Source organism: Toxotes jaculatrix, chromosome 3, assembly GCF_017976425.1.
Source record: "Toxotes jaculatrix isolate fToxJac2 chromosome 3, fToxJac2.pri, whole genome shotgun sequence".
NCBI lineage: Eukaryota > Metazoa > Chordata > Actinopteri > Toxotidae > Toxotes > Toxotes jaculatrix.
In genome coordinates, this window is record NC_054396.1 from 16,240,380 (window position 1) to 16,255,385 (window position 15,006).

General features: G+C 37.5%; 2 protein-coding genes across 8 annotated transcripts; both read left to right on the forward strand.

Annotated features, from left to right (window-relative positions):
• The first annotated feature begins 450 nt into the window (after positions 1-450).
• Positions 451-5,842, forward strand: LOC121179011. 2 transcript variants are annotated; one of them, XM_041033577.1, is made up of 13 exons: positions 451-569; positions 702-728; positions 902-1,183; positions 1,804-2,097; positions 2,416-2,706; positions 2,935-2,994; positions 3,194-3,253; positions 3,876-3,962; positions 4,138-4,156; positions 4,424-4,443; positions 4,607-4,623; positions 4,767-4,815; positions 5,312-5,842. In XM_041033577.1, the coding sequence occupies exons 1-13, from the start codon at positions 536-538 to the stop codon at positions 5,335-5,337; spliced, it is 1,266 nt and encodes a 421-aa protein (XP_040889511.1). In that variant the 5' UTR covers positions 451-535; the 3' UTR covers positions 5,338-5,842. The 2 variants fall into 2 exon arrangements, with proteins under 2 accessions (XP_040889511.1, XP_040889512.1); XM_041033578.1 differs by lacking the exon at positions 2,935-2,994.
• A 246-nt stretch (positions 5,843-6,088) lies between these two features.
• Positions 6,089-13,896, forward strand: LOC121179005. 6 transcript variants are annotated; one of them, XM_041033567.1, is made up of 18 exons: positions 6,103-6,210; positions 6,460-6,484; positions 6,694-6,992; positions 7,204-7,497; positions 7,932-8,243; positions 9,328-9,387; positions 9,471-9,530; positions 9,687-9,746; positions 9,850-9,900; positions 10,063-10,140; positions 10,297-10,380; positions 10,915-11,007; positions 11,281-11,299; positions 11,443-11,462; positions 12,103-12,143; positions 12,908-12,977; positions 13,568-13,608; positions 13,710-13,896. In XM_041033567.1, exons 1-18 carry the CDS (start codon positions 6,177-6,179, stop codon positions 13,800-13,802), a joined length of 1,734 nt encoding a protein of 577 aa, XP_040889501.1. In that variant the 5' UTR covers positions 6,103-6,176; the 3' UTR covers positions 13,803-13,896. The 6 variants fall into 6 exon arrangements, 5 of the variants coding, with proteins under 5 accessions (XP_040889501.1, XP_040889502.1, XP_040889499.1 ...); XM_041033565.1 differs by having other exon boundaries at positions 6,109-6,210; positions 6,460-6,486; positions 6,696-6,992; positions 9,835-9,900; XM_041033570.1 differs by having other exon boundaries at positions 6,109-6,210; positions 6,694-6,752; positions 7,261-7,497; positions 9,835-9,900.
• The last annotated feature ends 1,110 nt before the right edge of the window (positions 13,897-15,006 follow it).

Below are 15,006 nucleotides of genomic sequence, written 5' to 3' on the forward strand. Positions count from 1 at the left end.
TCCAGCGGTCGTGGATCATATGGATCCCTCCGTTGTAGAAGTTGGCGTCTTGGAACTTGAGAAAGAGGTACACCTTCAGCCATGATGGCATCATCACTGTGAAAATGGTGACCACTGAGCTCCTTCTTCATCCTCAGGTATAGCAGATGACTGCACAAAGGTCGATGCTTAACAGGCTTCAATGTCACATCACTGGCCTCCCACTAACCGTGCCATTGCACCATTTTAATGTAAAACAAACAATAAAAGACAACGAGAAAGCCACAGATATTATGAACACATTTGACCCAGTTAACTAACACTGTGGTAGATTTGATCTAGTTATAAAGAACCATCTTTGTACATGATGCCATTATTGAGTGTGTGTTTGTTTCTCTGGCCTGTCTATTTGTGTGATTCACTTCTGTTGCTTGCTGTGGTTTTCCTGAGAGCAACTTCTGCAAAATGACATGTATGTAGGTAAATGTCAAAGTAGTCAGGCAGGCCTGTGTAGTCTGTCTAGCAATTCTGGATATTCACACTGTTCAGCTTCGTCATGGCTGGACACCTGCTGTTTGTCGTCCTCATGTGTAAGTTAAACCTCTTCTCAGATTCTTTCCTTTTTAAATGAGGAATTACACACAATTACAGGAGCAGTTCAATTCCACAACAGTTATTGAGTTATTGATGCATGAGTTATTAACATGTTGTTTTTCCAACAGATTCATTTTCTGAGAACAAAGCTCAAGGTCAGTCACTGAGTTTAATCCTACTTTCTGCTGGACATTTAATTGTAGTTTGTTCTTAACTTGACTATTTTTGTACAGTGTATTTTTCTCTTTATCTTCTCATCGTGAATGTTATTTTACAGATGCATCTATTATTAATTTAATCTAAAATAAGTTTACCTCTAACTTTTCAGTCCTTCTCCCACCTACACTGACAGTGAATCCACTGGTGATCACAGACAGTGACTCAGTCACATTGAACTGTCAGACTCCATCGTCTGTTTCTGCGTCTCATTGTTATTTCCGCTTTGTGAGAGGAGGACCTGCCAAAAGCTTCTCTTGTCTGAAGACACTGTCGGGGACTGAGCTGCTGTTGCTGACACATCAGACTTTACCTGCTGAGGTTAAAGTGACATGTTTTTACCTTGATGGTTATCAATCTCAAGAGAGTATCATGTCCTCCATCATCATACAAAGTGAGTGAACACTCCTGATGTTTTAATATTGTGCTACATTATCCACACAAACAACAAGTGGGTAATACATCTAAGAATTGCAGTACATTGTCCTGCCATCATAAACTTATCATCTTTTAAATAAATGCAGTTTTCAGTAATCTTATCATACATATGTTTATATTTTCAGTTCCTCAGCCTAAACTCATAGTGAATCCACTGGTGATCACAGACAGAGACTCAGTCACTCAGTCACAGTCAGATTGGATCAGTGTGAACAGTTATACATCTAATAATCAGCTTCAGTGCATCCCCCTGCCATCATAATTTATCTTATTTATCTTTTCTTTAAATCGTCCCAAGATCTCTTTCCTCACCTCTTGCTACTTTCCTCTTCCCTCTCTCTGTCTTTCTGTGAGTTTTTCCTTTTCACCGTCATCAAGTGCTTGCTCTTGGGGGAAATGTTGGGTCTCTGTAGATAATATTGTAAAGAGTACAGTCTGGACTTGCTCCACAGAGAAAGTGCCTTGATATAACTTCTGTTATAATTTGGTGCAATATAGATAAAATGAAATGAATTGAATCAAATTAAATAGATGCAATTTTCTTTTATCTAATCCAACATATGTTTATATTTTCAGATCCTCAGCCTAAACTGACAGTGAATCCACTGGTGATCACAGAGACAGACTCAGTCACATTGAAGTGTCAGACTCCATCGTTTGTTTCTGTGTCTCAGTGTCTTTTCTACACTGTGAAGGAACAAAATACCAGAGTCGCCTCTTGTCTGAAGACACTTACAGGAACTGAGCTGCTGAACATGGCCCATCAGAGTTCACCTGCTGTGGTTGAAGTAACATGTTATTACACTGCTGAGCACAGAGGAGGACAATATCAGTCCCCACAGAGTAACATATCCTCCATCACCATACAAAGTAAGTGATTACAATGCCATATGTTTAATTATATCTTCATACAATAGCATAACCGTAGAATAACACACCTAAATCTGTAGAGTCAAGTGAACTTACACAAGTTGTACTGTGGATAATTTCGGTGCTAGATTTTGACATGGAAGAAGATTATTTTTAAACTGTCCTTTATCAGAAAATGTTACAGCAGTACAATTTAAATTAGTCGAGAAGACTTTTCTTGTTTTCATTAATTTTACAACAATAAATATATGCACCTGAAGAATCCTTGATTATGTAAAACATAGTTTTTAATAGATATATTTATCTTTGAATCTTCAGCCCTTCCTCCACCTACGCTGACAGTGAATCCACCGATGATCAGAGAGACAGACTCAGTCACATTGAACTGTCAGACTCCATCATCTGTTTCTGTGTTTCACTGTTATTTCATCACAGTGAAAGGACAAACGCTTAATGTCCTTTCTTGTCTGACGACACTAACGGGAGCTGAGCTGCTGCATACAACACATCAGAGTTCACCTGCTGAGGTTAAACTGACATGTTATTACAGGGTAAAGGTGTTCAGTGCTACATCTCCACACAGTGACATATCCTCCATCACCATAAACAGTAAGTGAATACTATTCCCAAAAATTGTATAATTGTTTGCCAGCAAGCAATGTTTTAGGTGTGAATGTATTTTTTGGCATTTCAAACCAAAAACGGGGGAAGAAAAATTGATTCCATTTTCAGAATGTGTGAAAAAAAAAAAAAATCCCCTAACTAAAGTAGCACAAATGTTAAGGTATGTGTGCTTACATACAACTGATAGGGACCCAAATCCATCTTTTATTGTAGATGCTGTGAAAATAGAGTCAAGCACAATGCAAAGTATGCCATCATCTACTAAAGCCACAGGTTAGACATACTGTCATTACTGTCATTATATACTGTGAATATACTGGACTATGTTACTATCTACCCACAATCAGAAAAAGTTTTACATACATGCAGATTTTGGATATTTAATCCAAATAATCAGATTGTAGTTGAGTATATGTTTATTTTTCTGTGCACACTGACAAATCTGGCTCAACTCCATCTTCTTTTATTGTAGATCCTGTGAAAGAGGAGTCACACACGACTCAGACAGTGCTGACATTTGCTCTGACTACAGGTAAGAAATGTTACACATCTAAATAGAAATCCAGACATTTTCAAATTTTCATTCATTCATTTATTTTTAATGCCAGGCCTGACTGTTAGCAGGCCTTGTGCTCCTGCTCCTGTAACTTTTGTGAAAACCACACCAGGTCACAAAATCACTGATGAAATGTACATTGGGTTATTCAGTTGGTCAGACTGTTGGTCTCCAACACCTTAGCCTGAACAAACAATTTAAGGTATTTGTGCCATGTCATATCCTTTGTTCAAAATGTATATTGTAAAACAAGACATGCCAGCTGTGAGGTATCTGGTTTACCGATAAGAATCTCTTGGATCAGAGAAAACTATATGATACTATGGCAATAGCATGAAATCCTATGAAAAATGAAAACCATAAGGATCGCGGTTTATGTTTGAACTCAGAAAATATGGATGTGACAGACTGATGTTACATCCTAGAAAACAACATCATCCATGGTATTCAAGACCAGCACAGACCTGGTGTCAAATGAAATATATGTTGTGAATATGTGTGTCTCACACCAATGTAATGGTAGAGATGGATTTGTATACTTCTCCAGTCCTTGATGTTGACACTGTATGCTTGTTAATGACTTCTCGTCTTGATGCAGATGAGACATCATGGATTATTGGAGCAGCTGTGACTGTGGGTGTCCCCTTGCTTGGACTGGCACTTCTCTTTATTCAAATCTGGATTGGTAAGAATTTAAAACTATTATCCTCAGCAAAGTTTCTTTGAGTGTTTCTTTTAAAACTAAGCAGCAGTTGTGGGAAATATTTCATGTTTTGGCTTCACAATTATTCATTTAGAGGCAGCTGATGTCAGTGTCTGGAAGTGAAATGCAAAAAAAATTATTTGTTTACATTTTCTAGAAAAATGTGTTTCCACAAGGTAAGAAATCTTTTTTTTTCTCACATAATATCAAGTAAATTTGAGTGAGTCTATATCTTCTTTTCCATCATTTCTCTGGTTTACTTTCATTGAAAAAGTCAGAAAGGCTCCACTCATTATTTTCCCAGCACAACCTGAGGCTCAGAGTTTTCTGTCACATAATTTAGAGATGTTTGTGTTATTCATTTGTAAAAAGCCTACTGTGATTTTGATTTCCTCTGTAATGGAAACACAATCTTTACAGAAGCCGTTTTTTTTTTCATTTAGACCAAAAGCCAACGTCACTGGTAAATCAAAACATATGTTTCTCATTTGAACACATTATAGTTATGATACCAAAGCAATATGACAGAATATACATATTTATACATGTATATTTCATGTCTATGTATATATCATCTGCATTTGTTTATTAAAGTGTGTTAAGTGGTGCTTTGGTTTCTGTTGTAGATGACAGGGAATATATGGTGAGTCTCAACAGTAAAAGAGTGGTCATTTCAAAACTCCTGCTTCTCCTGAATGTTTTCCTTCGTGCAGTGATTATTCTGTCTTGGATAAGGCTGCTCTCTCTCTCTCCCTTCCCTCTCACATTTTATGAAATAATTTGCAGGCAGATTTTGATGAAACCTACAGTATCGTCACCTATCAATGCAACTTTGGTGAGCTGATTTTCTTTTAGTGAATGTAGCATAATGTTCTTTGATAGGTTGAGGAATAAAAATGAATCACTTTGGACGTGCGAAAATTATGATAATCTTTTTGCCAGTGATCATGGCATTTTACTAAATGAATGAACTATTCTATATGTATATCAGTGGCAATCCTTCTATTACCAGCACAGATGAGGGCCCTGGTGCAGTGGTGGATGACCAAATATAAAGGACACTGAACAAATTAAACACTGATCAGCCACTTGGAGGTGCAAGTTCTGTTAAAATGCTTGCGAAAAAAGCAAGAGCCAGTTTGAACAGGAACAACATGTCATTACAGGAGTCATGAAAGTGTGTACACTCTCATATCTGAACAAGGTTGTTGTTGTGGTATGAAAGAAATTCAACATGTTCAACATTTGTATCTTGATAAATACAGAATACAGGAGAACATTTGCACTTCACTGAAGGCAGTTAAGTCATGTCTGTTTCTTTCTTATCATAGAGAGACAACAGCTGCATCAGCCCTGAGAGATACAGTGTACAGCTCTGCAAAGTCCTGCTGAAATCAAAGTGTTGTTTGTCTTCCGTCTTTTCATTTTCTTACATACAAATAACTGATGCTTATATTGTTAAGACTTTGTAGAATTGTCTGATGGCTTTATTGAACTGTAATGAATTGACAAAAACAGACACAGGACAGAAGAGAATATATTATGTGTTGCAATGCTTTAAATAATAAAAACATTATACATAACTATGAAAAAGACTGAATGCAGGGAAATTCTATTTTTTAAATGAATTGAAAACACTGATCCAGGCAATGTGACATTTTATCAACTGGAATGAAGAACACACATCTTGTACAGTGTAATTTGGGGATATGAAGTAAAATTGTTGAATTGTTGAGACAAACATGGAAATAACTGCGTGTTTAGGTGAAGCACATAAAAAACCATGAACATGGAAAGAGTGTGTACCAGTGTGAATGGTTTATAGAAATAACTGAAGCAGTGATAAAATGAGTTTTACACACACTGGGACTCTATACAGTTGAGTTTGTGTATCTACCAATATGTAAAAATAGAGCTGCTGTGTTTATGGAAAAAACAACAGCAAACCAATAGAAATGATGAACATAGCACCATCTTTATTCAGACGTTAGCCTCCAGTGTGGTAGATTTCAGATAAATAAAACACAGATACTGAGAACTTTAAACAGGATGTAACATGTGTGGGTCTGTGATTGTGTGATTCACTTGCTGCTTGCTGTGGTTTTGTTGTTCTACAAAAGGAACCTTGTGAATGTAGTCAGACACACAAGTATCTTGTTTGGATGATTCTGGACAGTCTCAGTATTCAGCTTCATCATGGCTGGACGCCTGTTGTTTGTCATCCTCATGTGTAAGTTAATCCTCCTATTGATTTATTAATTTTCAATGTTGACTGTTAAAAAGAAATTCAGCCTCACACTTGCCATTAATATGTAATGTTTTCCATAGTGAAACAGCATGCTATACCACAGCACAGTTACGTTTTATCGTTTTTATGGTTTGAAATGTTATGTGTGGTCCTACTGACTGTGTTGTTGCTCTGTGATGTATAGCTTGGTTTGGAGTTTTACTCTTTGTTAACACATTGTATTTCCAACAGGTTCCTGTCATGAGATTCAAGTTCAGAGTCTGATCTATTCCCTTTCATGTCCAGCTCTGCTGTTATTACTGTGGGAAGTTAATTGTCATCTGTTATTAATTTGACCGTTTGTTTAGTCAGTTTTGTTGTACAGTATTTTGTATTCTACTTTAAATGACAAGTTTTCATCATGAATATTATGACATTAATGCAGCTTTAAAGTATTTGAAATAACATGTTTTTTTCTGAATTTTCAGCCCTTCCTCCACCTACACTGACAGTGAATCCACCAGTGATCACAGAGAGAGACTCAGTTACATTGAACTGTCAGACTCCATCGTATGTTTCTGTGTCTCACTGTTATTTCAACACAGTGAAAAGACAAACTCTTGGCGTCCTTTCTTGTCTGAAGACGCTGACAGGGACTGAGCTGCTGCACATGACACATCAGACTTTACCTGCTGTGGTCAAAGTGAAATGTTTTTATGGTGTGAAGTTTGGAGATTTAGATTTTCCATCTCCACACAGTGACATGTCCACCATCACCATAAACAGTGAGTGACTGCTTTTGCCATCTGCCATAATCCTCTCCTATTTGAATAACTTGCTACAGTAGCAACACAATCTGTCTGTCAACGTGGGGGTTGGGTCTTCAGACTTGGCATGAGTCAGTCTGCCTCCTCTGCTACTTTAAACTCTTCATCAGAAATGTATTTATTAAATGCAATTTCCAGTTTTTAATGCAACATATGCTTAAATTTTCAGCTTCTCTTCCACCTACACTGACAGTGAATCCACCGGTGATCACAGAGAGAGACTCAGTCACATTGAACTGTCAGACTCCATCGTCTGTTTCTGTGTCTCATTGTTTTTTCTACGCTCTGGGGTCAGAAACAAAAGGCTTTTCGTGTCTTAGGACACTGACAGGGACTGAGCTGCTGTTGATGGCACATCAGACTTTACCTGCTGTGGTTAAAGTGAAATGTTATTACACTGTAAAGCTTGGAGATTTAGATTCTCCATCTCCACACAGTGACATATCCTCCATCACCATAAACAGTGAGTGACTGCTTGTACAGTGCTTTGATATGTTAGTGTGACATCATGTCATATATCAGATGTTATCCATGGACTAAAGAATAAAGTGAAGAGAAACGATGGGATTGAACAACTTCCTTTCCCTTTCAAATTCCACCTGTGGGATTTTTTTTGATCGGTTTCATTGTTTGATTTTGTTTTCAGATTCTGCTTTTATTCTGAGTAATGATTCTTATTACAGTGTAAGTCATACTCAACTAATTTGACACAAAACTGTTATTATGAATCCATCAGTTGAATGTTAATAGTAAAAACATGATGAATAAGGTCTGACAGTAGGACTTCTGTGATTGTGAGCATTGTTTAAAATTTTTGCTACACTGCTACAACATGCAGTGTACTTGTTAACAGAATGGCATATTGTGTTTAATGATTTTTCATTCATCCTTTTGTAGGTCAGAAACCACTGATGAGTGTTCAACATTTTCATGGCGACCACATTATCTTCACTTGCTCACTGCCTGGATCTGCAAAACAAGATACAAGATGTAACCTGTACTTTGGAGAAACAAGTCGTCCAGTTCAAACAACAACCATCTGGAAGGAAAGATCCTCATCTAAACAGTGGTTCTGCCAGTTTACTGTCACAATAGATGATTTTCTGAGACACTTGTGTTTCATTCAACTAAAGGATGCCAGCTGTGATTACAGTTTGGGAAGTGAACTCAACACTTTGTCTCCTCATAGTGATGGATACAGTTTGACAGGTACGTCAAAGAGGACATGGACAGACATACCAGAGTGACTTTGCAGTGTGTAGAGGCTAAGCCTAAACATAAAGCCACTGAGGGGCTGCACTGATTGTAAATGGCTTGTAAATGATGCGACCACTATGACACTGCAAATGTGTGTGTAGTGAAATAAGTGCAGTTCAAATATTTCTTCTTCGGGCTTCACATGATATGTTAATTGCTCACAGCTCAAGGATCTTCTTTTGTTCACGCAAGAGTCCATTTCAGCAGTCCATAATTTTATCCATAAAACTGTTCACTGTTACCTTCCTGTAGTGTTTACCTGAGTTTATGGTCTAAAACCACTTGCCCGTTCTGTCTAGAGATATCTGTCACCTGATTGAAAATTCCTACCTATATCCTTTAAAAACCACAGGCAGGTGACATCCTGTGTACAGACTCTGAACTACAGTACATTGATTTCTGATGTGGAAATGACTTCTTCACTGTATGTGAGACAACACAGCACTTAAAGCACATACAGCACTTAAGCACATATTAAAGGGAATTTCTACTGAATCTCATGGAAATTGTGGGTCATAGGAAGGCTAAGTTGTTGATTGTCCGACCAGTTGTGTTAGGTCATGCAAGGTTGACCTGCAAATGGTGTCATAAACTGTAAAAGGGCTTGGTAAACAGTTGTAAAGTAATTGAACCCAGGGGGTCAGATTCTTGGTGTGCAATGGGGGGGTTACTTACGATATATAATGAGCTTCTTCTGAACTGTTTCTTTAGATCTGTGACAGAAGGTACAGTGTGTGTGTCACAGGTCTCCAGATATCTGCATCTGAATTACCCATATATACTGTATGAATAAAGTGTATTTTAAATTGAAGAATTTGAGGTTCAGTGATCCCTTCTTATTAATCAAGTCGGGGAGAAGAGAGACAGCATTTCCCCGACAAAATCCACCAAATCTTTCAGTCTGGACCAAAGTGATTGATTAACAGACGCTGCCCTCACTAGAGACTTAACATCTGAGTAAATCTGATTTTTTTTAGTTTTGAAAAGTTTTGCGTTTGTTTGAACAGAAATATCCATCTGTTTCCTTTTACTGTAGATATTGTGGAAAAAGAATCACACACAACCTGCATGAAATCAGCATTCACTGCGACCACAGGTAAGACAAATTTAAACAGAAATCCTCATCACATATCACTTCTATAAAATACTTTTCAAGTTTGTTTGTGTATTTTTCTCCAGGTTTTCCTGTTATCAGGCCTCATTCTTCCACTCCTGCAACTCCTGTAAAACCAAGATCAGGTAACAAAACTGTAGATGTATGTTGTGCAACATTAGTTTATCACAAAATCTGTTTCTTTAATTGCTGCGTGCTCAAATGATTGCACAAATACACTGTCCCACACAGTTGTCCACTCATGAAAATGACAGGTCCAAACCCATCTTCTGTTATTGTAGATAATACGGAAACAGAGTCACACACATTGCAGACTATGCCAGTATTTACTATGACCACAGGTACGACGTGTTACACTGTCAAATAGAAATGTTACACATTTAAATAAAACATTATCACAAAGCACTCACTATATTGTTATGTGAAAAGTTTTTCATTCAACAGGTCTGACTGGTAGCAGACCTCGTGCTTCAACTCCTGTAACTCCTGGAAAAGGTCACAACATGACACATATGAGACTTTTTTTCCCTGAGTATTATTATTATTATTATTATTATTATTATTATTATTATTATTATTATTATTATTATTATTATTATTATTATTATTATTATTATTATGAGACTATTCTGAAATGTATTTTTCTTCATTGACCAGGTCGGACTGTTGGCAAACGAAGGAATGCCAAGGATCGTTTTACCTCTACTTCCTTAACACCAGTGAAACCAGCATCAGGTAAAACAATGAAATTAAATCGATTAACTGAAAGTTGCTTTTTGGGGCATTTTATGCCTTTAGTAGACAGTGAAAGAGGAAAGATGATGAAGTGAGAAATGCAACAAACATTTTTTAAAAAACATGTTTTGAAAGTATTGAAATTTGTCATTTCAGTTACTGCTGATCTCAGCACTACATTTAGTGTGACCTCTGCTACCAAAACACCCAGGAATCTGACATCAGGGGATAAAACTGCAGGTGAGACTTTTATGAGTGTATCAAAAATGGTAAGAGACAATTCTGTGTATGTTTATAAGGCAAGCAATTATTCAGACATTCTGCATATTTTTAATATTTAAGACATAATGCAATACATTTTTGTAGTATTTTTCTTCCATAGGATATTTGACATAATTTGCATCAAGTTAATTCCTTTTTGCAAAATGTGACCAAAAACTTGAGATATTTTAATGCTAAGAATTCTTTCCACCATATCAACAGTGAACACTTATTTCATGTTTCTGCTGTTTTTGAGAACTGTATCACTGAGCGGTGTCACAGTGAAGCAACCTGTTGCATCATTGTGATGCTCAGCATGTCCTCAACCTGAATTCAATGATCCATCATATCCACAGCTTTATTTTCTTTACTGTTTAAATTGACAACAGTTGTAAAGCAGCTCCTCTTTGATAATTACTGTCATGCACATGAAGAAGTACTGTAGATACACACAGTCTTCCTGCTTTTGTGTTGGGAGTTTGACTGACACATGTTTGTGGCCTCCAAAAACAGAAATGGGAATATGGACGTTGGTAGCAGTGGCAAGTGGTTGTGGAATAATTGTGTGTGTCATCTTCATGGGACTTCTCTGCACCAAAAGATGTGGTGAGAACAACATGGATTTATATGTCCACTAGAGCTTGAATATACTTTCCCAATATACATGTACACACTTAAAATATATTACTGAAATTTAGAATTTCATGCCAAAAATCTAAAAACCACTCACCACTCAAAACATGTCAAAGCATCAAGAGATTTATTGTCAGTTTCAGAATGTGACTCTGTGACATATCTAAAGCAATACATGCATGAGTTAAGGGCTCTTCTTGAACACTTCTCTTTTCCTCTCTCATTCTTTTTTTTGGCATTTTTCAGAATGTTGCTCTCAGAAGAGGTACGAAATGTTTTATTTTAAATTTCAAACAAAAGCTGAGTGACTGTGTAGGGCAACTAGACATTAGTTGTTGAATCTGTAGAGAGAAGTCATAAATAGGATCCACTCATTGTTTAAACGTCTTTTCCTCTATTTGTCTTCAGGTCACAAGCCAGCATCACTGGTAATGTACACATTTAATAGGCAATTTCACCTCAACTCTTACTGAGCTCTGTATTAGGAACACCTGTACACCCCCATATTCATGAAATTGTCCTAGTCAGCCAAACATGTGGGAGCAGTGCAATGCCTAAAATCATGCAGATACAAATCAGGAGCTTCAGTCAATGTTCACATCCAACATCAGAATGAAGAGAAAAGGTGATCTCAGTGACTTTGACCGTGACATGATTGTTGGGGACAGATGGGCTTAAGTGAGACTGATTGTAACTCACATAACTACTCATTACAGCTCAGGTGAGCAGAAGAGCATCACTGCACAACATGTGATCATTGCACAGCCTTGAGGTGGATGGACTACAACAGCAGGAGACCATGTTGGGTTCCCACTCGTGTCATGCCAGAACAGTAACCATGAATGTGCAGTTGACAAATCTGCAGAAATCATGTCAACATGGACCAGAATCTCAAAAGAATGTTTCATCTTCTACATCTTCTGGAGTCCATGAGTTTTAGAGGCCCTACCTAGTATTAGTATAATGTTCTCATTAAGTGCTCATAAGTGCTCACTGAGTGTACAATATGTGTTGCATTTATATTTTTGTCATTTAGTACACTGAGGTGTGTTTTGCCTTCTGTTGCAGATGACTTTATGGCCATGAAACATTTTGACCGTGAAGAACTGGTGAGTAAAAATCCTTTTTCTGTTAGATATGACCTTCACATCATGGAAAATAATCCAACCTTTGAATTTCAAGGTACCTCAAAGCAACACTGTCTCCTAGAGATTACTGTTGTATGCAACTAAGCTGCAGCAGCAAATAGGTTTGGTGGGAACCATTACTACTATCTTTTCTATTAACGTAATGAGGATATCTTACATGTTTGGCAAGTCGCTAATACCTGTTGATACTGGACATATCAGTAGGATATTTTTCAGACACCTTATTTGTTTTTGGCCCAAACTTCCGATCTTCCTGTACAATATCCACTTGACTGAACATTTGTAGTGACCACAGCATTATTAACCTTTTTATATTTAGGCACCTGCGGTTCTTGGTTAAGGTTGGGGAAGGATGATGGTCTGGTTTAATATGCAGTAACTTCAGACACAAAGTGTTTATTAACATGTAGCAGAAACCATGATCTTTCCCAAACCTAACCAAAGTGCTTTTGTCAGCAAAACATAACCACAGATGGTACTGTGGATGTGAACTCTGTCTGGTGTGACAGTGGTGCACTTTGTACGTCATTTATTCATTCATTCGTTAAAAAAAAAAAAAGTCTTGACTCTGAATGTTATCCAGCCAATGTTTCCAATAAGATGTACTTGCTGTTGCAGTTTAGTTGTTTATAAAGTGATCTGTAGGAGACAGGATTGGTCAAGATGACTTAATGTTTTTCATGTGTTCCTCTCACTTCCTCTCCCCTCTTTCTTGTTATGTGAAGCTACGTGCAGGTAATGATAAATCCTACTACAGTGTCATCACCTCAGTGCCTGGTGCTGATGGTCCTACTGGTGAGCTGCTTTTCACTTTACACCTACCAGAATGTACACTATACTCTTGGTAACACAATTAATTTTCTCAGATGTTTTAACTATGTAACAAGCCCCATAACAACAGACATTTTAGTGTATTAACACTAGCACTAAAAGGTGCTGTTGTTTCCAAAATATTTTCACTGGCTTGTGATACAGGCAGATGTTTAATCACTCAGCACTTGTTATGAATATCCAAATTTAGGAGAACACAAAGACTGTTAAATTCTTGACATAGATGTGGTGTCCAAACTGTTCCACAAAGGGCCGTGTGGCTGCAGGTTTTTGTTCTAACCAATCAAGAGCACACAGTTTGACCAATCAACTGTCTGAAGACTGAGATCAGTTGATTAAATAAGTCAAGTCTGGTGCTGCAGCCACACGGCCCTTTGTGGAACAGTTTGGACACCTCTGACCTAGATGATGTGGAATATACTCTAAGCCTTTTTTAATCTACATTAAACCTATGCATTTCACTTCTATGTCTCTTCATTTTATAGAGCTGGTGCAATAAAATGCCAAATGAGTGAAAACAATCATCTTGCTGTGTGGTTCTTTCTCATCTGCAGGTTCTGAGAATCTGAACAGAAGAGAGTTTCAAAGTGAGAACGTAAGTGACACATGAGGCACAGAACTGAATTTGTTTGCCATAAAGGTTTGTAGATGCTGTAGATTTAACAAACTCTTACAGCTGTTTTCTTTCTTTTCTAGGATGACATTTACCATGTGTACGCCACCATCCCAGAGGAGCCAGCTGCATCATCCCTGAGCAAAATGGTGTACAGCACCCTGCAGCCACACTGAAACCTGTACAGAGGAAAACAAAGCAGACTGCATAAACAGCTGTTTTAAATCTTTCATACTGTATTTATGCAGAGAAAAATTGATGTAGGTAATATATGTAGTCTGGTGTTGACCTGCAAGAAGCCTTGATATGTGGAGTTCTTCTTTCCAAGCTAATGGCAGTTGCCATGAATGGTACAGCTCTCAGCTGTGTGTCTTTTTAAATGTTAGAAAGGGGCCAACAGGTTGAAGTTGTGGATTACCTCAACCTGGACTGTCCCTTGACAGAGAGTACCCACAAGGCAGAGTCCAGGGCCCCTTCCTGTTTTTACTTTCTGTTAATGACATGAAAACAGTTGCTTTTATTCTTAAGTAAGGCCTAGTCTTTCTTGTTTAAATTGATTAGGCCGAGGAAGAACTGTGACCAGGATACTAAGTACTACTACAGTGAAATTGTGGTATGAAGCACCTTCACAGATAGTTGGCAGTATTCAGAAACCTGGATAAGATGTATTCCAGTGACGTGCAGTGATTTTTACAGCCTGAGACAGAGAATCAACCAAGAGTGCAAAAAATTACAAGATGAAGGCAAAGAAACAATATCTGATCATTTATGGGACAGAACTGTGCTCTGTCCCATAAATGATCAGAGATGCAAGGACAGATATTGCTACCACTTCAGTATAGTATTTTTATCTTTAACTGGTCAAACACAGATTGGCTTGCTTGTCCTGACAGCACACAATTGATGTATACATACAATGTCCATGCAAACAGACTCACTGGCTTGCAGTGAGACTGTAAGAACAAAGACTGAGCATATCATGTTCATTTAAAAAATGGTTTATCGGAGTTTACTTGGAAGACCTCCCAGTTCCACATTGTTTCATTTTCAATGTTATTATTTTGAGAAAATGGCAGAAGTTGACAGTCACAACACCAGATCCAGTGCAGCAAATAGATGGGTAAGGAACATGTTTCATTTGTTTTCTTAAATTATTTTGCTGGCACCCAAAGTCTTGGTAATGTTTTTAAGGTGACTCCATGCACATGGATACTGTAAGGGAAAGACTGCGATCTTGGTTCTAAATAAAACCAAAAAACAATGTCTTCTTGAATCACTTTACTTGACAAGACTTTTTCTGTCGATCTTTTCCCAAATGTAACCAATATTTTAGTATTTTAGTAAACCAAACCACATGCAGCAGAATAACTGGTCACCCCA

What these genes read in the sequence shown, in the direction of transcription:
- LOC121179011 (XM_041033577.1), top strand. Translation starts at nt 536, where the DNA reads ATGGCTGGACACCTGCTGTTTGTCGTCCTCATGT. An exon ending in GCTGTTTGTCGTCCTCATGT is followed by an intron (nt 570 to 701) that starts GTAAGTTAAACC and finishes TTTTTCCAACAG; the next exon opens with ATTCATTTTCTGAGAACAAA. An exon ending in GTCCTCCATCATCATACAAA is followed by an intron (nt 1,184 to 1,803) that starts GTGAGTGAACAC and finishes TTATATTTTCAG; the next exon opens with ATCCTCAGCCTAAACTGACA.
- LOC121179005 (XM_041033565.1), top strand. Translation starts at nt 6,177, where the DNA reads ATGGCTGGACGCCTGTTGTTTGTCATCCTCATGT. An exon ending in GTTGTTTGTCATCCTCATGT is followed by an intron (nt 6,211 to 6,459) that starts GTAAGTTAATCC and finishes TATTTCCAACAG; the next exon opens with GTTCCTGTCATGAGATTCAA. An exon ending in ATCAGGGGATAAAACTGCAG is followed by an intron (nt 10,381 to 10,914) that starts GTGAGACTTTTA and finishes CTCCAAAAACAG; the next exon opens with AAATGGGAATATGGACGTTG.